General features: G+C 41.8%; 1 protein-coding gene across 1 annotated transcript in view; it reads left to right on the forward strand.

Annotated features, from left to right (window-relative positions):
- COQ4 (coenzyme Q4) overlaps window positions 1–21,719 on the forward strand; it is a 390,712-nt gene extending 368,993 nt beyond the window's left edge. The window contains exon 7 of the mRNA XM_044058249.1: window positions 21,239–21,719. Within this exon, the coding sequence (XP_043914184.1) occupies window positions 21,239–21,419 (181 nt within the window). The 3' untranslated portion in view covers window positions 21,420–21,719. The remainder of the gene's footprint in view (window positions 1–21,238) is intronic.
- The last annotated feature ends 3,558 nt before the right edge of the window (window positions 21,720–25,277 follow it).

Raw genomic sequence — 25,277 nt, forward strand, 5'->3', positions numbered from 1 at the left:
TTATTTGGTTGTGTGTGGGGTTGCATCTTTTTAGTTTTCAGGTTAAAGGAGGGACAATATGCTGATGTAGCAATTTGAACAGTTGTGAGTATTGGAGCTGGTCTGCTCTTTGGTTAATTGGGGGAGAGTTTGCCCTTTTTATTACACAGTGGTGGTCTTTTCTGGAGGAGTGCTTAATATACACATTTTGTTTTCTAGTGTTTGAATAGTGTTGGAGCTTTTAGTAAAAGCTGCTGATATTAGAGGGAGTCTGAATTTGAGTTGAGGGATAAGGATTCCTTTCCTTATTGTAGATCTGATAGAGTGTAAGAGAAAGGTGGATATTGCTGTGCCTAGAAAAGTAGAGAATTATTTTTTATGTCTGTTTTCAAGATGCAGGTAGAAGTCGAGTGAGAGCTGTAACCAGACACTAAGATACTTGAAAAAGAAACCTTGCTGTAGGAAATGGCTGTTGTAGTCCTAGAGTGTGAAAGATTTCTTGGATCTGCTGAGTTTCTATGTAGTTCCAAAACTATAGATTCAGTTTTGGATGTGTTTAGTGTGATTTTTTTTTAATCTATTCATTGAGACAATTGAAGTGTGATTGTAAATCTTGCTGTAAGATACTTAGGAAGTGGTTAGAGCAGCAGAGGACCATGTCATCTGCATGTAGGAGGAGGAGTAGAAGGAAAAGAAGACCAAGAGGAAGTCTGTATATTTAGAAGAGATGGGAGCAAGAATAGCTCAATGAAGCACACCTTGGGTAGCAGTGCAAGAAGTACTGGAATTGTTCACTGAGAAATGGTGATCAGTCAGGTAACCGGAACTAGATGCCATCAGGGCTAATGTCTACTTATGAAACCTCTCTTTCTGTGTTAAAGTGTGTGTGTGTGTGTGTGTGTGTGTGTGTGTGTGTGTGTGTGTGTGTGTGTGTGTGTGTGTGTGTGTGTGTGTGTGTGTATATATAAATATGCATATATAGGTTCATATGTGTTTACTAGTCTAATGACCACAAGGGCTTTTTAGGCCTAGCTCTGAATCCCAAATTTCTGACAAGTTCTGATACCCTTGATAAGTGTAAGCATGAGCCTGGGAGATGAGCCATTTACAGGTTACCTGCATTCATTAGAGACATAGGTGCCACACCAGGGATGAATTTTCCCCTCCAATTGTCCAAGTTGCACTTGAATTGGGTTAAGGAGGAACTCTGCTTCACAAGGATGGGGAGCCTGTTCCATAGATGGGGTAGTCTCAGGGATACATGCCTATCTCTCCAGCAGGTTCTATTTATATCTCAGGCAAAGTTTAAGTCTTTAGAATGGTTAATTCTGGTGCTGTTTGTGTTGTGGATATGCAGGAGGTCCATCATAGTGGAGTCTGACAATGCCCTGTATGCCAGGCATATATCTGCCGTCAAAGCCTGTAGGAGACAGAATACAGGGATAGGGCCTTGATGAGATCTGCATAGGATATTTTACTTATGCCCTGTATTCTTTTAATGAGGAACATCTGTGGACGTTCCAGTTGTTGGATATGCCTGGTTAGGTACATACCAAAGGGGGCATTGTACTCAATGATAGGTCTGATGAATACTGAATACAGTGGAACACTGACTTCCTTGAACTTGGATAACATACCTTTGTTTACAAGTTGTGCAACATAGAATTATTTCCTCACCACTGTAGACACTTGATGGTCAAAGGCTAGATTACTATCTGTATTTGTCCCTAAGTCCCTGACTACTGGGTCACCCCTAAGGGGTGTGTTGTCAATATGATAATTACCAGGGATGGATGACTTCCCAAAGTATACTGTTATGCATTTCTTGGCATTTAGTTTCAGTCCATGGTTCTGACATCAGTTGTTTCTGTGTCAGCCCCTCCTGGAGAACATTTGTGTCAGTGTGAGATTCATTGATAGCTCCTAATTTGCATTCATCTGCAAATTTTGTCAGCCAGAGACCACTGACATTGGGCTTGACTTCTGAGAAGTAAATGCCAAAAAGGAGCTGTCCATGGACTGATCCCTGAGGGGACTCAACATGTGACTTGCCTCTTTTTCTAGAGGTGGACTCCCCGATTCTAACTTCCTGGGTCTTGTCTGTGAGCCAGTTGGCTATCCACCGGGTTACATATGGGTTTACACGTAACCTGTTGAGTTTGTCAACAATGCCCGAGTGGGGTATTGTGTCAAATGCCTTGGCCAGGTCAAGTTAGTCAGCGTGAAAGATTTTGCCCTCATCCATTGCTTTGGTGACCCTCTTAAAGAAGTCCACCAGGTTGAGTAGGCATGATCTTCCCTTGACAAAACTAAACTGGGTTGTGTCCAGTGTCGAAGTTTGCTACATCTCTGTTGATCATCTCCATGATAATTCTTTCCATGGCTTTACATATAAGAATACATTTGGGTCTGTAGTTTCCATGGTCTATAGATGGGCTCACCTTTGTGCAGAGGGATGACTATTGGCTTTCCTCCATTCATGAGGCATGAAGCTTGTTTGGAGGCTACAGTTAAACAGTAATTCCAGAGGCCCTGATAGGTCATGTTTCATGCTATTTAGAAGGCATGCTGGGTTGCTGACTGTGCCCATTGATGCAGTGTTCTTGGTCTTAGAGAGGGCATTAAGGAACTGTTCCTTAGTGATAGTAGGGAGAGTTATATTTGATGATATTTCCAGAGGGAAAGTTAAGGGTTAGAGAGGGGTAAAGTTGGAGCTGAATTTATCAGCCAGAATGTTTGCTATATCTTTTGGCTCAGTGTAGCTGGCTACATTTACAATGAGCTCTGCAGCAGACAACTGTGTATTACCTATGAGGCTGCTGACATAACTAAAGAATGCTTTGTGGTTGTCCTTGGCCTGGGAGGCCAAACTTACCTAAAGTTTGGCTTTGGCAGACTTTATTTGTCCTCCGAGTTGTTTTAGTTTGATGAGAGTGCTTTTATCCTGCTGGGTGCTGCACCTCCTAATTTTTGCCATGATTTTCTTCCTCCTGTTATACAGTCTGTTGATTTTGTGATTCCACCAGGGTGGCTTGTTTTTTTAGTTAGTTCTGTACTTCTTCCTGGTGGGTACAGCTGCCTTTATGCAGCTTTTAACATGCTTGTACAGGATTTCTGTGGACAGTTCTGCATAGGCAGCAGTGTTGTCAGGGTTTATGGGGGCTTGAAATTTTGCCAGGTTCTCACTTAATAGCAGGAGGTTAGCCTTAGAATAGTTCCTGAATATTCCAGGTTTAGCTGGGGGGGGGGTCCAGGTTTTGCTTCTACTTCCAAGGAGACCATTTTGTGGTCTGACCTTACCAGGGAAGGCATTACAGTAGGGGGTGTGCAGAAGTCTCCCATATTAATGAGGACCATATCCAATATGGTTGCACCCCTGGTTGTTGTATTGACTATCTAGTCCAGGAAGTTTCTGTTTACAAAACCCAGGAATCTCTGTCCATGTACTTTTGGTATCCTATAGGATTTCGAGTTAATGGGGGAATTAAAGTCACCCATGAATATGGTATTTGGTTGGATGGTTAGTGTTTCTAACAAGTTTAAATACATGTTATGGGTTTCCAAGGTCATAGATGTGGACCTATAGCTTGCAAGGAAGTGGTATTGGATTTTACCTATGGTGATTTGAACATGGAGCAGCTCAAGTGCATTGTCCTGTTTGATCAGCCTTGAAGTTTATTTATTTTTGATGCAGGTAAAGACACCTCCATCTTTAGTCCCTGCCTGTGAAGTAACTGGCCTAAATATGTGGAAGGCATTATAACCTTGCACTGTTGGTTTGCTCTCCACAGCTTTAAATCATGTTTCAGTGACCACACAGACATCAGCATTCTCTAGGGTAAAGAGAGCTTCTAGGGAATGGAGTTTTTTGTTTAGACTCCTAGTATCAAGCAGTAATACCTTTAGATTTTCTTGGTTTTGATTTGCTATGTCGGAAGTACTTTCAGTTTGGCATTACTGGAACTATGGGGAACACAATGTTTTAGCTAATATTCGAAAGCCTAGAAGGGAGAGGTGCAGACCATCCTTGGAAAAGCAGCGTGGTCTGTTGACCATCTCCTTCCATGCTGAAAAATATTGCACCTCCTTAGAGTGACACCAGAAACTAATCCAGTTATTAAAGACAATCATCTTTTGTTCGTATTGTGGCATCATCCTTGGAAAAGGTAAAATGCTGCACACTGCTAGGCTAATAACAGCCTCTTGACACACATTCTGAGAGCTCCATGATGTCTCTCTTCATATGGTCTAGAGAGGTATGTCTCAGGTCATTTACTCCCACTTAGACTATGACTGAGTCACGTTGGTAATTGTGGTCCAGTGACCTGAGTGCATGTGTAATGTGGCAGATCCTAGACCCTGATAAGGAACTGACCGTAACTTTCTCCTTACTCATCCTGGTGATGGGGACATCACTGTGTCTCACAATACAGTCTCCAATGATTAGAATGTTGGATTGTGTGGTGGCTTGCCTTATGGGCTTAGAGGAAGAGGCTCATTGAGATGTAGCTCTATGTGTTGATGTGGGTGTTGTTTTGAAAGAGCGCATTTGGGGCTGCTGAGGATATTTGTTATATGTACTTTGTCTAGGATGTCTTTGTGGTCTAGGAAGGTTACATGTAAGTCTCTCAGCATATGTGGATCGCTATGTCTGCTTTGAATTGTGCGTGATGGGTGTAGCGCGTGTACTGCTGACAACTTTACTGACATTAGGAGTACTTTTATGTGAGAGCTTTGCCTCCATTGACATTGTGTAAATACAGCTCTCACATACCATATCAGTTTGTTTGAGAATTAACTGGTTGTCAGTAAACATGAGGCAATTTCTACATGCCTATATCCACCAGGACGGTAATGGAGCCAGTAGGAAAGTTCATATCTATGGCAGCAGACCCTTTTTTTATTGATTAGACAGTTGAAGTGAGAATATCAGTCACTGTCAGGAGTATCTGGTTTGCAAGTATGTAGACAGTGCTTGTCACTGCAAACTAGTTGTCCTGGGGTGCAACTAGGTGTTGGAGAAATTTCAATTGTGCTTTTACAGGAAAATTGTCACTCAAGGTGTCTGGGTCTGTACAGAGCACTGCCAAACACTTGAGGGGAAACGAATATAATTTCAGGATGAACTATTTAGGCAGATATTCTAAAGTTAGAAACAAATCAAACAGTACTTACTGAAAACAAAGAATTAGCTTGTCAAGAATGATGAAAAGAGGGGAGTCACATGAATGGCTACTGCCTAGCTACTACTAATGCTGATCTCACCACAGCTTTACTCTGTTGGGATACGATGCTCCTTTGCTTCTTTCACCAGAAGCAAAATGTTAGCACCAGCCCCAAGAGGATTAGCAGGCCACAGCCTGTTTGGTGATCCACATTCTTGCTCCAGATGATGCAAGGGTCTGCAGGCTTGTAGCTTTTTTTCTGGTAGATGCTTTGAATTGCAACTAGACCAATTGGGAACATTAGCCACAGACACTCATTCTCCAAACAGAAACAATTAGGGATCAGTGCACTCTACTTCTTCTCTCACCAGGACCAGAAAATAAGCACAGATTCCAAGCGATCACCTATAAAGCAGTTATTAGGCTTTCTGGTGATCAGCAGTCTCCAGGAAATAATGTCCCTATGTTCTTCTCTCACCAGGAGAAAACAGAAGCACTAATCCCAAGATGGCTACTGAGAGGCAGAATGTGGGTTCTCCAGTAACTGGTGGTCTTGCAGTAGATGTTTAAATGTAAGATGAAAAAAATGGTTTATCCTAAACTCTGCAGTGTGCACTAAGCAGTTAGATATGAAAGTGAGTAACATAACTTTTAGCTGTCTAAGTGGAGAGCCATTGTTTTTACAAGAGCAAGATAGATTGAAAGGGGTGGGCACTTTTGTATTCTGGTACTATGGAATACAGTGGGGTGGCTAATAAATTTAAATAGTTAAAGGGAGAGTGATTTCACAAAATGATAATTTTGTGCTTACTCAGCACGTGAAGGGAAAGAGGAAAGGAAATGCATGGTCAAATTAAATATAAAGGGCAGGCAACTAGAAAGACAATGGTGTTTAAGAACACAACAGTAACAGGGTGGGAGAGTGAGAAAAAAATTGTGTGTGACTTATAAGAGACAGTGCTGTGGTTTCTTTTCAAGTTTTAATATGCAATTAAAAGCAGAATACAAGTAAAACACAGTGTAAAGAAAACAAATCACAGAATGCAAAATAGAAAAAGACAGTAAAGTAATACAAAAAACAAGAAAGCAAAAGCAAACTTACCTTTCCCTCACAGCAAGCTGTGGCAGAGTCTTGGTGAGCTTTTCCTGCAAACAAACACGCACACACACGTGTGAGTATATATGCATATAGCGTATGTTGTTTTGTTGATTCACAGAATATCCACCAAAACACTTTGGAACACAAAACAGCAAAAACTCCTGATTGTGGGATTTAAAATGGTCTGTGCAAGGTGCAGGAACATTTTCCTTGCTGTAGAGCAGTCATTGTTTTGGGATTTGATGTTTTTTGGTTGATCTTTTGTGAGTTGACAAAAAAATGATCCTTTGTCATCTCATCTGTCTGGGTCAACTGTGTCAGAGTGAAGTATTCATGACGTTGGAAATTGAAATAGATGTCATCCCATCCCCTTGTATATCTAGGATGGATTGTGTTGGCCTAACATACCACAGAAAGCTCCTTCCTTGGTTCATGTTTCAGTACAGGAGATCTTGAAACCATTATCATTTTCAGTCCCCCCTCAGGCTGACTCTGGCAGGTTTGGATCCCATGGTATTCACTTTGCCACATCTGACATACTCAGCTCAGGGGGTGTCAGAGTCCATGGATGCTTGGTGCTGGACCTTCAGCACCACCAAGTCTGTGGCTCCTTTTTCAGTTCTGCCTTATTTTGTGTTGGGATCATCTGAGTTTATATGTTGTCTCAGATCTCGATGTCAGATGTCTCTTTTTCTGGCATTGGTGCATTCATCCTTGATACTGTTGACATCCACCTCAGTGGTAACTGATACATTACCAGCTCAGAGGTCTCTGGTGTAGACAGATTCAGCTTCTGTTTCATTGTCATTGAGACGATGATTGCCTGCAGTTCAAAAATGGCTTGGAAGGTTTCAGTGACCTCTGCTCCACCCCATGTTACCATTCAATTTGCATCTCTGTCCTTTTGTCATCTTTTGCAAGGACAGAGTATGCCTGTAGGCTTCACCTGGCCTCCCTTAGAGGCTCAGTCTAAGTTTTTTTGGTGATTAAGGAGTCACCATCAGATCCACCCAGAAGATGTTCATGCAAAAGAAGGCATATTGATTTCCCATTGGAGTCCCTCACCTCTTGACGCCTACCTAGATGAAGCAGAGAGGTCCCCACAGTCCCCTCCAGAAGACACCAATTTTGGCAAATCCTAGAATTGATGCATCAGAGGAGGTCCTAGCTAGGAGACTTTCCTTTCCTGGATGAAGAGGTATTATTTGAGACACTTGGGTCTACCCCCTCTACCTCCTGTGCTGTTCCCCCCAAATACAATAATGTACTTGATAGTGAGGAGAGCATGGCAGGAGCTTGATGTCAAGGAATCTGTAACACATATGCAGGACAAAATCCTTCACCCCACCCCACCGCCAAGTGCAGACAACATTGGAGTAAGGGCCCATTGGTGGACCCTGTTATTGAAGCAGCTGCCACTAAGCGGTTTCTTTTAAATGACAATACTGGTATCCATCCTCCCAACTGGGAGTTACACTTGATGGACATAATGGTAAGCAAGTTTATGCTTTGGACATGTTTGCCCTGAGGAAATTAAATTATCTCAACATGCTTACAGAGAGGCATAGGTGAACAGGCTTTGGAATCTGTGAGAAAGCCTGTAACCCTTGATTCTAGGAAACAGCTTGAACCTCAGGTGGCTACTCTGCTCACTATATCCAGCCTCTCCATAAGACCACTTCATAATGCAGCCAACTGAACAGTTAGGACATCAGGAGTGGGCATTGCCATGAGGCAGTATGTCTGGTTTCATCTATGTGATTTTTGCAGGAGACTTTATTGTCCTTTGTTTATACTCCTGATGAAGGGTCCTTTCTATTTTGACCCAGAGTTAGTGAAAAAATATGGAAGAGTGAGCAAGAAGGCAAGGCTGAGATCCCTCATAAAATCCTCCAAAGCCAGTTATGAAAATAAAATCGACACTGATTCCAAAGACAACCACAAAGCATTCTACAGCTATGTCAAGAATCTCAATGGCAGCACTCAGATCTGCTCTGAGCTACAGCACAATGACACTAAATATACAGAACCAACCGATATTGACAACATCCTGGCAGATAGGTTCAGTGCTAACTTTACCTCCCACTCACCCTCCAAAGGGCCCATCTTAATACCGGAAGAATGCAAAGCCCCTGTAATCACAGATGAACAAGTAAAGACCGCACCCTCCAAAGCCAAGATCCATGGGACCAGACAACATCCCAGGCTGCATACTGCATGAACTACAGAACGAACTGGCACCCCACCTAAGCACCATATTCAGTCATAGCCTCACCTCAGGCTATGTGCCATCTGAATGGCGCACAACAAAGGGGGTGTCACCATGGACCCTGGAAACTACCGCCTCATTAGCCTGATGAGCCTGGTCTGCAAGGCCATGGAACATATCATCTTGGAATTTATAAACAAAGACATAAGTAACCTCCAAACCCTGGACCCCACTCAATTTGGGTTTGTAAAAGGTAGATCATGTCTAATAAACCTGACTGACTTCTTTGAAGCAGTCACTAGAGACGTAGACAAGGGCAAGGTAGTGCACACAGCCTATCTTGACCTCGCCAAGGCTTTTGATGCCATCCCCCACTCTGGAATTATAGATAAACTCACTAAACTGGGCATAAATCCCTATGTCACAAGATGGGTGGCCAACTGGCTCACCGACAGAACCCACACAGTAAAAGGAGCCGACTCCAAGTCCATCTTCAGACCAGTGGCGAGTGGAGTACCACAGGGTTCGGTCCTGGGTCCTCTCCTGTTTAGCATCTACTTCTCTGAAGTGCAGGCCAACACAGAAGGTCTTTGGCTAACAAAGTTCACAAATGACTGCAAACTAGGAGCCATAAAAGAATCACCTAATGATGTAGACATTCTACAAAAGGGCCTCACAGAGACAGATGTTTGGTGTCAAAGTCATGGCCTCAAGCTCATTGCCAAAAACATAGTCATCCCCTTTGGGAAAAATTCAGTACCCATGAACTACCACATATTCGGTAGCTCACTAAACACTGAAAGTGTGATAAGAGACCTCGGGGCACAGGTTGACAGTAGTCTCTCCCTTGATAACCACATCACCACAGTAGTCAGGAAATCCTTCTATGTAGCACACCTCATCACAAAAGGGTTCTCCTCTAGAAAAAAGGAGGTCATTCTTCCTCTCTGCTCATCCATCATCAGACCCATTGTAGAGCACAATGCCCCATTTGGCATGTATCTCACAAGACACCTACAACAATTGGACCGGCCTCAAACAGGTGCCATACGCAGACCGTCTCAAAGAAATCCAGCTCTACTCCGTCGTATATCGCCTACTCAAAGGCGATATCTGCTTAACTGTTGGACATGCTACACTTAAAGAAATCCCAATCTCTCCGAACCACATGCTCCAGGGACCTAAACCTTGTCACCACAATAAACAGAACATGCTGGAGGGATAGATTCCTGTTCCAGAGACTTCCCATACTCTGGAACAAACTACCCATTCATGTCAAAGCTCCTCATTGGCCCTCTTTAAGAAAAATCTTGACAACTGGATGGGAAATAGAAAATTCACCCCAGGGATCACTTCTGTGGCACTGCTTGACAGGGGCACAGGAAAATAATTTTCTTGGGTGGTGAAAGCTAGGGAACCTTTTTGGCTAGGCTTATATAGGCCCCAGGGCTGATAGCCTAGTACCTACCTATGAACCTATGAAAATGACTGCCTATTACTGTTTGGTTATTATTGTGTCTTTGCCAAAGTAAGGCAACATTAGTGATGCAAGTTGAATACTGTACTGTGACTACTGTTTTTGTGAAACTAAGCTGAAATGCATTTGTTTGCCCATTATTTTTCACTGCAGTCAAGCATCTGAGGTAAACACAGTCAACAAAGTTGCTGTGGTTGCTGGATGGGAAGGGACGAGTCTGTGGATGAAAGCAGCTTACCCTCTCATGTGCTTATTTTAAATAATTGTTCATCGTAGTTTATAGACCTAGTGTGTATTTCAGTGAAGTTAAGGTGGAATAATTTACTATGGCAGTGACTACTGTGTGTTTTTGGTGAAACTTAAAATATTTTACTATCACCACTATTTATAGATAAGACATAGAGTACTTTATAGTAAAACAACTAAAATACACTGCTAATAAATAGCAAGTGCATGTTCTTATAAATCGAAACAAATCATACAACGGTACCAGAATGGCTTTATTTCATTTATTAAAAGCATCAAAAGTGGTTTAAACCTTATCTGGTTTAATCCAACATCTTTATGTTACTGATTTAACATCATAATTAATATGGACAACTTACTGGATAGCAACAGTAGCTAAAAAAATATTCCATACCTATGTAACAGAGGCATGTGTTTGCTTTTGTGGGTATGTATCTGTATCTCTCTCTCTCCCTTTCTGTATGGTTACATCTTTCTTACGTGTTGTCCGAATTATTTGAGATCACATGCAGAGGAAGACAGTCCTAAGGGCCTACAACGCTAGAAGGACTGCTCCCATTTCTGGGACATTTATGTTAAGATTAGCCTCTAGGTTGGATCAAGTCCCAGGGAACATTCTCTTCTTAAAATGACCACTAATCTCAGAGGGGAGGCTTCTATTATTATTGCTCTGGGAAGAGGAAAGGTAAAGGCTCTCTCTGCAAGGAAAGTGAAAGACTGCATCCACATCAGATGGCGTTCTGCAGACAAACGGCAGATGAACTGGGTTGGTAATGGCATCCATTAGCTCAAACCAATAAATAGTCAGGGTACACTGCAGGACCCTCATGCAATATCTTTCCCGAGGTACAAGGAGGATGGCTGTTGCCATTAGACTGAGGACCTTCAAAATGAGAGATATATGTGTGTGTTTGAGGGGTGAGAACATAGTTGATCCTGCTGCCCTTAAAATTAAAAGACTTGCTTCTGATAGCTTGGCAATTCATGATCTGGTGTCCACATGGCTTCCTATGAACACCAATGTTTGGGAAAGCAGCAAGTGAGATTTTTCTATGCTGATAGAGATGTTGAAGGACAAACATAACAGAAACAAGCAATCTCCAGATAACAGAATAGTGCCTAGCTGCTATAACAAGGGAGTCCAGTCATTCAAATATAGGAATACAAGTATTTTCTTGAGTTGCACATACGCTGTGACTGTCACCCTGTACTTGGTGAGCACCACAGGGGCTGTGGTGAGGCCAAATTAAGAGAAGGAACTGGTAATGACTGGCTCCCACCCAGAAGTGCAAATAGCTTCTCAGTTTTGTCAACCTTTATAAGAAACTAGGCATCCTGAAGGTCTGTGAAGCACATCTAGTCATTCTGTTGCACACAGGATCAAATGGCTGGTACTGACACCATCAAGAACCAAGCCTTCTTTACATATGAATTTAGGCTGCTTAAGTCTGAAATGTGCCTAAGGTCTTTTTAAATTCTTTGAAACTAGCTAGAACCTGGAAAAGAAGACAGATCCTTTCTGGACTGGTGGGACCTCTTGAATGGATATTTCTGTTAGCTGGACAGCAATCTTTCTTTTCACCGCCTTTGACGGGGTGGAATATATGGAAGAGGCAGAGAGTGGACTTTTGGTGTTGATGAAAATGAGATGATAAAACATCTGGATATTATGCTCTTCATCCAGTTATCCCTGTCATAGCCATCTATGCTTCTGTGCAAAAAGACAGCTACCCTCGACAACTTTGAGACAAAAGCTGTAAGGCAACACTCCAGGGACACTAAGGTTGCTTCCCAGAGATAGGACCTTAATTTTTATTTCTACTGAATGTCTCCACCCCTTGGGCAGTGTCCATTAATGCGGTCTCCTTTGCCATGACTGCCTTGCCTGCAGAAGGGGGCCTAGAATTTCTTAAACAAGAGGGACTTGAGCCCCTTCTCATTCCTGCTGAAGGAGCTTTGAGGGGCCTTAAATCAGACTCCTAGAGCACAGTGCCTTAATGATCCACAGTGTTGCCCCAGATGATGCAAGGATCTGTAGGCTTGTAGCCTTTTTCTAGTAGATGCTTTGAATAGCAATCAGACCAGTCAGAAACATTAAGCACAGAAAATCACTCTCCAACCAAAAAGAGTCAGGAATCAATGCACTCTGCTCCTACTCTCACCAGGATCAGAATATAAGCACAGATTCTAAGCTGTCACCTGTAAAGCAGTTATTAAGCTTTCCGGTGATCAGCAGTCTCCAGGAAATAATGTAACTGCACTCCTTCTCTCACCAGGGGAAAACAGAAGCACTAATCCCAAGATGACTACTGAGAGGCAGAATGTGGGCTGTACAATAACTGGTAAGGTTGCAATAGATGCTTAAAGGTAAGATGAAAAAAATGGTTTATCCTAAACACTGCAATGTGCACTAGAGGAGTTAGATGTGAAAGTAGGTAACTTAAGTTTTTCCTGTCTAAAAGTTAGGTTTTAGTGGAGAGTCACTATTTTTAAAACAGCAAGATAGATTGAAAGGGAGTGGTCAGTTTTGTATGCTGGTACTATGGAATACAGTAGGATGGTCAATAGTTGAAGGGGAGTGATTTCACAAAATGTTAATTTTGTGCTTACTCACACCAGCCAGTAAAAGCAGAGAGGAAATGAGATATATGGTCAAATTAACATAAGGGGCAGGCAACTAGAAAGACAGTGGTGTTTAAGAACACAGCAGTAACCAGGTTGGGAACATTTATGTCTGACTCACAAGAGACAGAGCTATGATCTCTGTTCAAGTTTTAGTATGCAGTTAAAAGCAGAATACAAGTAAAACAGTGTAAAGAAAACAAATCACAGTATACAAAATAGAAAAAAGCAATAAAGTAATACAAAACACGTTTTCTGGTAGATGCTTTGAATAAAAAGCAAACTAACCTTTCCCTCACACCCTTCATTTACAGACACTCCCTGTATCCAGCCGTTGTAGCTATTTTGTCTGTCAACATCTCCAATGTCAGGCTGTAATAAAATAAACAAAATTAAATAACCACATATTTCAAATCCTTAATGAAATTATTCAGCCATTGTACTCATCAAATTTTAAATATTGCTGTTGTATACTTGGTAAGTTACTAGAACAACAGGCTTTGCATTAGCATGTGCTATATAAAGGATAAAAAGTCTGAAACTCAGAAAAATTCTTCAAACTCAGGGCCAATTGAGAGGTATGAATTCAGCCACTCACCAGCCATTCATCCTCATCCCCAAAATCTTCTCACAGCTCTCAGACGTTAAGCACAAGAATCAAAGCCAAACATAAGAGGAGGACAAAGGTTAAAAATTAGGGACAGATTGAAATACTTCTCTTGCATACATAGGTGCTAGAATAACAGGTTTTGCATTAGCGTGCATTTTGTGAAATATATGAAGTCTGAAACTCAAAAAATACCATTATTTATTGAGTGCATTTCTCAACGGTTTGCTATTTAACCACCTTTTTTTAGAAGAGATGGGCTAAAAATATGAGGCAAAATCAGCGAGGGACATTTGAGAGGTATGCAGTGCAGTCCTCAACATTTTGCCTGAACACAAAATTCTATAAGGAAAGCTCCAAAAAACAAGGTGACATTTGAGCTCTGTTCTGGGCCACTTGCCTAGCTTTAGCTGTCCACTGTCAATATCTAAAGTGTACAGCTGACAGCTAGTTCATATAAAAAAAAGAAAAAAAACATGCCTGACCCCCTGGCATCTGCTTCCCCAGCCACTGACCATCCGTTTCTTGCTTAATATGTGAGTGCTTTCTGCTTCAGGAAGAAACAGAAAGCTTGCAAACTGGTCAAGTGCACCCCTCCCAAAAGTTAGTGCACTTAACCAATGACCTTCATCACATAGCACAACAGCTACGGCCATTTTTATAGGAGCTTTGCAGACTGTCTTTTTTTATTTTTATCTTTTGTAAGGAAATAAGTGTGGAATTTTGTCGTTCTAAAAAGATGAAATAAAAAAATAAAACTTCTTGTGGCATTCCTCTTCTAAGCTGGCCATGAGCCCTCCAAAGCTGTAGGGCTGGGTGACAGCCCACATTTTTCCCTATTGTCTATAAAATTGGGGGTGGCTAATTTTTGCCAAGCCATAGGTACTCCCTCAGGCAGTCATGAGCCTGAGGGCTGCTTGGCTCCCCCCTTTTGTCAGTTTGCCATGATTGTTTTTCTGTATCAGCCCTTCATGCCATTTTGTGGTTTATCCTTATCCTGCTTAGGATAGAATGACCGGCTATTACTGAGGTAGTTTTCAATATGTCTAGGCACAGATGAATGAAAAAGATCCTTCGTGTATTGTGTGGTTTTCCCTTTTTCCTTCAGTTTCTTAAGCACCTACGCTTCAGGGGTCCAAAGAGAAGCTGCTTCACTGGTGTGGGGAGCTATCATTGTAGTACTGCTTTTATACACTCTGCCAGAGGATGACCTCAACCAAGCAGGGCTGGTGTTAGCATTTTAGGGTCCTTAACAAATCACATGTTTGGTACCCCCTTGACACTTCCAGTCTGTTTCACCCTGTCACTTCCACCCCTGCTAAGGAACCTTTTAGATGTTCTTCGTGTTTCACTGTTGCAGTCATTACATTTGAGTAATCTGCTGGCAGTTTGCCCTCAGTCGGCCTGAATTCCAAAGTCTTGGGTCTTGCGTCGGTTGCTGTTTTCTCTTCCATGACGTCAGGGGTATAAAACATGCAGCCAACGCCATTTTCTTTAGTCTTTCTTGCCGCGCTGTGCCCGAAGCAGAAGCATTTCGCAAGTGCCGGTCGGCCGACTACTGAAATATCCGTGTTTGAGTTTCAGAACCAGCTAAGTACCCCATTGGGGAAACTTTTTAATTGCTTTTTACCGATGTCAGAAAAAGTTAATAATTGTATTACTTGTGGAAAGCAAATACCTCACAAGGATTTCCATTTACACTGTATTCCTTGCCTAGGCCCTGATCACAACGTGCCTGGCTGTCGGTTTTGTGCTAGATTTAACCAATGCACTATTAAGCGTTGGTATATTTTTGCATTCAAATATTTTGGAAGCAGATTTAACTACCCAGAAATGTCGTCGGATAGCAATCCGACTACTGGCGTACATAAAAAATGCAAAGAAAAGGACAGAGAAAGGCAGTCGAGATCCAAAACCGGCGACTAAACTTCTCCTAAGCCAGCCGCTGGTTCGCCGGTACTCAGTGAGGCGCTTTCGCAGCCCCTGATACCTGCTACGTTCGAGTTGCAGGCCTCTACCGACAACCATGGGGAGTCCGGCATGCTGCAAGATACACAAGGTATTGGACCGATGGATGTATCTCCCTCAGATGGGTCCGGAGCCGCTGAGCAAGCACCGGCTTCTGAGGGTGTATTCAGACCTCAACATTTGTATATCAAACTGATGACAGCTGCAAAACCAAAAACAAAAGCAACTTCTAAAACTAAAAAAACGACGCATGAGCCACGTGCACAGGCCTCTATGCCTAAAAAACAATATGAATCTTCAGATCAGGTTTCTGTTTCTTCTGATTCCTCTTCTGATCAGGAATTATCTATTCCTCCATATGAGGATTCTGATGCTGAGGAGTCTGTTCCATCTGCATCTCCTCCTGAGGATTATTCATTTGGAGAAACATTGCATACTTTGAGGGAGCATTTTCACTGGGAGAGTCAAGACTTCTCAGAATCAAAAAAGAGGCTCAGTTATTTCCTTCTTCTCCCTCAGCACAGGCCTTTAGCCATTCCCCCTGTCCTAGACATTGTGGATGATGTGTTTTCGGAGTCAAGCTTGACCCCTAACTCCTTACCTCCGGCTCCCAGTAAGCCTGACAGATATTACAGGGTTCCTGACTCACATAAATTTTTATTTAGAAACCCTGCAGCTGATCATGAAACTATTTCACAGGGTTCAAAGGGAGTTAAGGCCTCGACAGCAAAAAATCCTACCCCCTCTGACAAAGATTCAAGGGCACTGGACAGATGGGAAAAAAGGTTTATACATCTGCAACCTTGGCAATCAGGGCCTTAAATTGTCAATTTCATATGCTTAAGTACCAACAACATGTTATGGGATTGCTGAAACAGAAAATTATGTTGATTTCAGAATGTGCAGAAAATAAAGTTTTGCAGGAATTATTGCATGCAGCTGAACAAGTAGAAAAGCATACTTTGAAATGTGGGTTTGATTCCTTAGAGGCTTCCTGCAGGGCTGCAGTTACTGGATCTGTGATTAGGAGGCATGCCTGGTTAAAGGAACAAAATTTGCCTGATCATGTTAAAGCTAAACTGCTAGATGCACCTTTACAGCATGATTCTCTGTTTGGTATCAAGACAGACGAGGTTTTAAAGAAAATGAAAGACAAAGCTAAGTCTATGCAAACTGTTAGACTTCTTACAAGTGCAGCCACCAAGATTCAGTAGACACTGGCCTACAAAAAAATTGGTCCTTTCCTGTGTCAGGCAGAGCTCAAAGGGGCAAATCCAGATGCCCTAAGGGTTCCAGATACCAGGTGCAAGATTCATACAGGTCAAAGCAATGGGGTGCTTCCACTTCCAAATCTGGAGGAGATAAAGCACAAACCTACAGAAAGCAATCCCAATGACTTCCTTCTGCCTATACCAAGCACTTATCTTTTGCAGCACCCATAGGGGGAAAATTAGCACTTTTTGCTCAAAATTGGCAGTTAATAACCCAGGACAAGTGGGTACTAAACATCGTATCACAGGGATACAGATTCCATTTCCACACTCTGCCAATGGCACATGGTTGGCCAGATCTGCCAAAAAATCAATGGGCAGAGGCACAGAAACAGGTTGCGTCCCTCATGGATATGGGGGCCATTCAGATAGTACCAAAACAGGAAAAAGGACAAGGTTTTTACTCAAGACTGTTCTTGGTACCCAGAAAGGACAAGGCCTGGCGGCCAGTACTGGATATATCGATTTTGAACACATACCTGGACATTCCAAAATTCAAAATGCTGACTTTGCAGCAGCTTCTGCCCATGCTGGGCAAGAATGCTTGGCTGGTGACATTAGACCTAAAATGCCATACCTGCATGTCCCAATAAGACAGTCGTGCAGAAGGTACCTCAGATTCAAGGCTGGCTTAATGCATTACCAATTCTCTGCACTGCCCTTTGGCTTATCTACTGTGCCCAGGGTCTTTACACCAGTAATTGCATTTTGCAGACAAAGAAGTATACAAATATATCCTTACTTAGATGACTGTCTCATTCAAGCAGAGAACAAGGACATTCTTCTTTGACATCTGGCGTTTGTGAAAAGGCTTCTAATATGCCTAGGGTACACAATAAACAAAAATAAATCACAACTGGTACCCTCTCAAAAGATAACATTCCTGGGTGCAAGCTTGAATACAACTGCCCCGATGGCTTACCTCACACCAAACAAGCAAAGGCAACTGACTATTTACTTCAAACAGATGGCAACAAAGACCCAGTTATCTGCAAGACAAATTCTGCAGGCTCTGGGCTTCATGGCATCCTGCATCCTACTAATTCCATATGCAAAACTGCATATGAGGAAACTTCAGTGGTACCTGAAAAGTTTATGGAGTCAACATTCTCACAGTCTGGAAGCAATGATTCTTCTCATACCCTGCCTACAACAGGAGCTTCTATGGTGGGTAAAGGCATGTCACCAAAACATGGGACGGCCCTTCACTCTCCCCCCTGCCAGCAAAACCTTAACAACAGACGCATCGGATTATGTCTGGGGAGCCCACATGGCAGGAAGATGCATTTGCGGCATATGGACCCCAAAACAAATGCATCTGCATATCAACCAGAAAGAGATGCTAGCTGTTCAAAATGCCCTAACAGCCTTCAAGGACTTACTTCATCCAGGGCAACTACTGATAAAGATGGACAACACCACAGTCATGTGGTATATAAACAGGCAAGGAGGCACACACTCATACCCCCTTTGCAGATTAGCTGTGGCACTGTGGGACACAGCTTTAACCTACCAAATACATCTTCAAGCTCAATTCCTGCCAAGAAAACAAAATACACTGGCAGACGATTTAAGCAGAAACCTTATGGATCTTCACGAGTGGAAACTAAATCCACAAGTTTTCAGCATGATAACACAGAAATGGGGGAGCCCAGACATAGATCTATTTGCCTCTCCTCAAAATTATCAGTTGAAAAGATTCTGCACAAGGACTTATCACAGACAAGCATGGAAAGTGGACGCCCTATCCTTCAGTTGGAAAAACATATCAGTTTACACCTTTCCTCCTCTGCCTCTTCTCCCCAAGGTCCTCCTAAAAGTCAGACTAGAGAAACCAAAGATGATACTAATTGCCCCGGACTGGCCCTGCCACTACTGGTACCCAATCCTAAGTAACTTGTCTCAATACCCAGCTTGGACCTTACCTCAAAGCCCTCAACTACTGTCACAGCAAAACAATCAGATCCTGCACAATCAACTACAGATACTGAACCTGGCAGCATGGCTGATCATGTAGTTATACAAACAACACCTCTCAGTAAAGCTGTGATGGGTGTCATTTTGGAAGCCAGAAGGCCTAGTACTAGAAAATCTTATGCGGCAAATGGAAGAGATTCTGTGCTTGGAATCGAGCACAAGGAACTGATACAGCCGAACCAAATATTCTTCAGATATTACAATACTTAACTGAGATGCTTGACAAAGGCATATCTTTCTCATCAATCAAAATCCATGCCTCTGCCATTTCAGCTCATTACAATACAGAGCCACCAATCTTTTCTCATCCTTTACTAAAGCAGTATCTTGGAGGAGCTAAAAATTTAAGGCCTCCTAGAAGGCCACCATTACCTGCATGGGACCTCAATTATGTGTTGGAAAAGCTCACCCTGCCTCCATTTGAACCAGCTGCTACTGCTGATATAAAGTTCTTATCATGGAAAACAGCTCTGCTATTAGCAAGAAGAGTTTCAGAGCTACAGGCCCTCATGGCTGTAGAGCCTTTTATCATATTTTACCCAGACAGGGTGTCTCTGAGAACAAATCCTACATTTATGCCTAAGGTGGTTTCCAGTGTGGCTCTTAACCAAACAATTCATCTGCCAACTTTTTATCCAAATCCGCAGAACAAAGGGGAGAAAATTCTGCATTCCTTGGACGTACACAGACAGCCAAGATTCTACTTGAGCAGGACTAAAGCACTAAGAAAAACTGAGCAATTACTAGTGTCATATGCTGCAGGATCAGAAGGAAAGGCTATTTCAAAGCAGACAGTTTCAAAGTGGATAAGCCACTGCATCTGTTTCTGCTACTTACACCATGGTAAACCTGTGCCCAAGGGCATTAGGTCTCATTCCACCAGAGCTGCAGCTACTTCAGCAGCCTTTCTCAGAGGAGTACCAACCAAAGACATTCTAGAGGCTGTTACTTGGAGTTCTGTTCACACCTTTACAAAGCATTATCATTTGCCTCTCTACTCTAAGTTCAGGGCAGGCTTTGCCACTGCAGTGCTGCAGGGCCTTATAGCTGCACCTAATGCTGTTTAGCTCCAGCCTCCCAACCATAGCTTTGGGATTCTACCCAAATGTAATAACTGCAACAGTGAATACACTTACCATAAATGTAGATGTTCGAGTGTATTTGCTGTTGCAGTCCAGGTTACCCTCGCGCCATCCCCCTGTCATTCTGGAGTTTATCTTTCCTCCTCTATCTCCTACAACCTATGTGGTGTATTTGCTTGTAGATGAAGGTAAAGTTTATATTGATGCATTTATATAGATATATATATATATATATATATATATATATATATATATATATATATATATATTTTTTTGCTACCTTTTTGGGGGCACCTGACATCGTGGGCAAGAAAAACTAAAGAAAATTGCGTCTGCTGCATGTTTTATACCCCTGACAACCTGACGTCATGGAAAAGAAGACAGCAACCGACGCAGGACCCAAGACTTTGGAATTCAGGCTGACTGAGGACAACCTGCCAGCAGATTACCCAAATGTAATGACTGCAACAGTGAATACACTCGAACATCTACATTTATGGTAAGTGTACACAACTGTACTTTCATGCTGTTAGGAGTAGTATGCACAGACTGAACTGTCTTATGTTAAGACAGGTCTTTGTACCACACTATGCTGAGTCATCTTTTAGAGGGATATTCACAGTTACAGGCAGTTAGTTGCAGCAGTGACATTACAACAGCTCTATGTACAGGATGGACTTAGGTAAAATGGTGCCCTAGGCACTGCCAGCTGTTTTACACACACACACACACACACACACACACACACACACACACACACACACACACACACACACACACACACACACACACACACACACACACACACACACACAAATAAATACACTGTTCACAACTCCCTCTGTTTTCCTGCTATTCCAAGCTCCCCACACCATGCATATTACATTTTTCTTCTTTCTCTCACATTTATCCACACTATTCAGCTTTTTCAAGAAGCCATGACTTTCTGTTTACTCTGTGCATTTTATTTTTTTTTATTTTATTTTATTTTTTGCATAACCTTTTAATTCAGTGATGACTTATACAGAAACTGTAATTAAGGAAAGAAATTCAGTGTTACTGTTCAAATTATGTTTTTCTTTCATTCTTTCAACACACATTTCCTGACCAAGACAGCATAGTAATATCTGATGTGATGTTAATCTTCTTTCCATTCATCACTGCTGCACACATGCAGAGGAGGAATGAGGTTTAAAAGAAGGCAGGATTTGAATGAGTTATGTAATGTTTGATTGGCAGTGGCTGGATAGGTTATAAGTGATGTATAATGTTTGCAAATACAGTTGTTTCAACATGTAATATATAATGTTTGCAACTGAAAGTACGTCAGTGTGCTTTGTTTTCATTTATATAAATGTAAGATTGCCTATGTCATACGTGATAATTTAATAAAGATGTTTCTTGTTTAAAAAAAAAATATATTGATAAACTCTACTGACTAAAGCAAAGGATAAATGTGTCGACTTATGAGCACAGACGCATCAATTGTTTTAAAGTTGACAGTATTTTTTCCCATGTCTCTTCTGTTCATGTTAGGAGACTTCAGCTGCTGAGTGAACTGGTGCCTTGGGCGGTACAATGTGGAAGGAATGCTCATTGTATTTTAAACTACTTCTATGAGAAACGATGGGAGCTGCCACTGGAAGTTCTTCGTGAGGAGATTGGCATCTTGCCCCTTCCTGAGGTTGCGATAAAAAGTGCAAGAAAACAGAAATGAGAGGACATCACTAAGCAGTTCCATTCATCTAGAGAGGACAGTAGAAATTACCATGAGGGAAACTTTCAACAGAACCACATCACAGTGCCTTATTTAAAACAAAACTTTATTTTGCTGTTGTGAAGCAGTTTAAGGACAAAAATGCCTTTAACTGTTTTTGTGTCTGGCATATAAACATGGGCCTAGAGTTTCTCAAATCCAGGTCTTGAATGACAGTTTTATTGAGCATTACAGCTGTAGCAAATACTGTTAAGTGATATGTTATTCTGACACTGTTATTAAATTCATGTCTTAGAATGATTTATTTCTAATCAGTATGTGTGATTACTGAGATGACTGCATGGTAGTACCACTCTGCAGTTGCCTCCTTTACATTTCCTCTCCAGTGTACAGATGACAGTAGACATTATAGTTTCATAAATAAATACTAGGCTGTCAGTCTGCAGACTGTTGCAAGCCTAGCCAGTAACAAGAGGTCATTCAAACCTTGTATCTGTGAGGTATCTTTGAGGTAAAGACCTGAACCATTACACCAGCTCCTCCCCCCATTAGTTACAGTATCTTACAGAAGAGAGGGGAATTGTCTTGCAGAGCCATAAATATTCATTACCTGCCTATATACCTTTATACAGCCGTGCTGGGCTACTAGGTATTGCTTTAGATAACAGACATTGTATACCTCATTTTCATTTTGTGATATTATTGGTGTGAACTAAGAAGGACCTGCAGTACACAGAATGCTTTGTTTATGCTCCATAAATAGTAAAAAAATAACTTTGTTATAACAAACTTCTTAAAGAAACCTGATTGTTTATAAATATAAGCGAACCTAACATTGCCCTGCAAATGGCTGTCACCACAGAAATGCATTTCTTTAAAAGCTCTGCCACTCTCCTTCCTATTATACAAAATGCAATAGAAGTAAACCAAGAGCTTTAGAAGTTCCGGCACACAGTGCCCTCCCATTTAACTTTTTTATCCCTTTCTTTAAATGGGTACCTAACATATTCGGGCTGCTAAAACTCCCATTTCTTAAAAAAAAATACAACCTGGTTTTCGATCAGCTAGATCTCAAGTATCATTGAGAAGCATTCCAAGAAATTCACTCTTGACATGAACTTAACTTCCATTTCTCAGACACAACAAACTGTTTGTGACTGGAGACTCCGTAATAATCCTAATAATACTTTGTGATTTGCACAGTCATAAGCATTCTTTGTAAATACATGTTATGCTGCAACTGTGAAAAAGACAGGTGAGAACACCACAGGCAGCTAGTTGAAAGCCGCCTTTGTGTGGTTCTGTGACACTTGGCACCTGTGATGGGAAGCACACTGGTATTCTTCATTCTAACAGATTTTGTATTGTTTTATAACAAAAAGGTTATCTTGGCCATTCTTATCGGCAAGAGGTTAATGCATAGTTTAAAGGACAACCGCGCCCTCAGACTCAAAAAACATATTAATTTCATCATGGTTTGATGTTTCCTACATTTTAATAGCACTCTGAGACTATTTTGAGCTTTTTAGATATTTTTAGATGCAATTTCTGACTCTGACCACATGGGGTCTGGCATATTGAAAAAATTCAGACTGTTTACTCTGCCTCTAAGTATCCCAGAATGCATTATTTGTCTCCAAAAAATTGCATCAGATCTGCCACGTTTTGCCTTAAGCTGCTGTCACTTCATTGACTTAACAGGCATTCACTGCAGTCTTAAAATCCCCTACTTTTGGTTAAAATGTTATCCTATTTCAATGACCACTTAAAACACAAGCAGTGCAAATGCTACAGAACAGAACTGAAAGGTGCATTTAAGGGAAAACTACTGTAACAGTTTTAACTATATTGCTGTGACTTCATCTTAAGTTTTATTTAGGTATTTTTAAACAAACACTTGTTACATAAAAATATTAACTAAAGAGTGAATTAAAACAAAATAAAAATGTACAAAGACAAAGGTAATAGAAAATAAAACCCAGTGATGGGTATAAATAAAAAAAAAAAAAAAAAAAAAAAAAAACGCTAATAAAATAGTTAAAATCATCCCACACCATCCAAAGCATTTCAAATAGGTAAGTTTTAATTAATCAGTGGATGGTAGCCAAGACAGTGTACTCTAAAGCTACTGAGGCAATAAGTTCTATAGGCATAGGGCTTGAAAGGCAAAGTAGCAGTTACAAGTTGATGTTCATCATTAGATTACTTTTGCAGTAATCTTGGCTGTATGTTATATCCTGCCTGATATACAACACTTGGACAGCTTACAGAGCTTAAGGGCAACTTCCACATGCTCAAACCAATGACATCTCTAGCTAGGCAGGAGAAACTTAGCGGTTTGAGTGTCAAGCCATCATAGCCAGCCTTAAGCATAGGCCAACTAGGCAGCAGCCTAGGGCGCCGCTCTAGCAGGGGCACTTTTCCAGTAAACTGGATGGTGAATAGACCAGGATGGGGGCAGCAGGTGGTGTGGGGGGGTGCTGTGGAGCCCTTTTGCCTAGGGCACCACTTGACCTAAGGCCGACCCTGCAAGCCATTCAGAGCTTTCCTGCCACTGAAGAATGCTCTTCTTGAGTACCTTCAAGTATTGATTGTCGGCTACCAGTTTTTCCTTTCTTGAGCAGATGAGTTCCTTTCAGGCCTAAAATATAGGTTCATAGGTAGGTACTGGGCTATTGGCCCTAGGGCCTACATAAGCCTAGCCAAAAAGATACCCTGGCTTTCGCCACCCAAGAAAATTATTTTCCTGTGCCCCTGTCGAGCAGAGCTACAGAGGTGATCCCTCGGGGTGAATTTCCTATTTCCCATCCAATCATCAAGATTTTTCTTGAAGAGTGCTAATGAGGAGCTTTGTTTGATATAGATAGGTAGTTTGTTCCAGAGTATGGGAAGTCTCTGGGACATGAATCTTTTCCCTCCAGCATGTTCTGTTTATTGTGGTAACAAGGTTTAGATCCCTAGAGCATGTAGCTCGGAGGGATTGGGATGTCTTTAAGTGGAGGATGTCCAACAGCTCTGTGTTTGACATAGCTTTGTATGTTAGGCAGAGATCACCTCTAAGTAGGCGATATGCGGCGGAGTAAACCTGGATTTTTGAGACGGTCTGCTTAGGGCATCTGTTTGAGGCCGGTAATCTCTTTGTGAGATATTTCTGCGGCCTTTCTAGTTGTTGTAGGTGTCTTATTAGGTACATACCAAAAAGGGCGTTGTACTCTATAATGGGTCTAATGAGCGACGAGTAGAGGAGAACAATGACCTCTTTTTTTCCTGGATGAGAAACCTTTTGTGATGAGGTGTTCCACCAAGGATTTCCTGACTACTGTGGCGATGTGATTATCAAAGGAGACTACTGTCCACCTGTGTTCCAAGGTCTCTTATCACACTTTCGGTGTTACGTAGACTACCTATGTGGTAGCTCATGGATACAGAGTTTTTACCAAAGGAGATGACATTGCACTTTTTGGCATTGAGCTTGAGGCCATGCCTTTGACACCAGGCATCTGTCTCAGTGAGACCCTTTTGTAGGATGTCCACATCATTAGGAGTTTCGATTATGGCTCCTAGTTCGCAGTCATTTGCGAATTTAGTTAGCCAAATACCTTCTGTGTTAGCCTGCACGTCAGAAAGGTAAATACCAAACAGGAGAGGACCCAGGAATGAACCCTGTGGTCCTCCACTTGTCACTGGTCTGAAGTCGGATTTGGAGTCTGCTACTTTCACAGTGTGGGTTCTCTCAGTGAGCCAGTTGGCAACCCATCTTGTGACATAGGGATTTATACCTAGTTTAGTGAGTTTATCTATAATTCCAGAATGGGGGATGGCGTCAAAAGCCTTGATAAGATCTAGATAGGCTGTGTG

This window comes from Protopterus annectens, chromosome 16.part0 (genome assembly GCF_019279795.1).
Source record: "Protopterus annectens isolate FY-2018-M chromosome 16.part0, PAN1.0, whole genome shotgun sequence".
NCBI classification, from domain to species: domain Eukaryota; kingdom Metazoa; phylum Chordata; order Ceratodontiformes; family Protopteridae; genus Protopterus; species Protopterus annectens.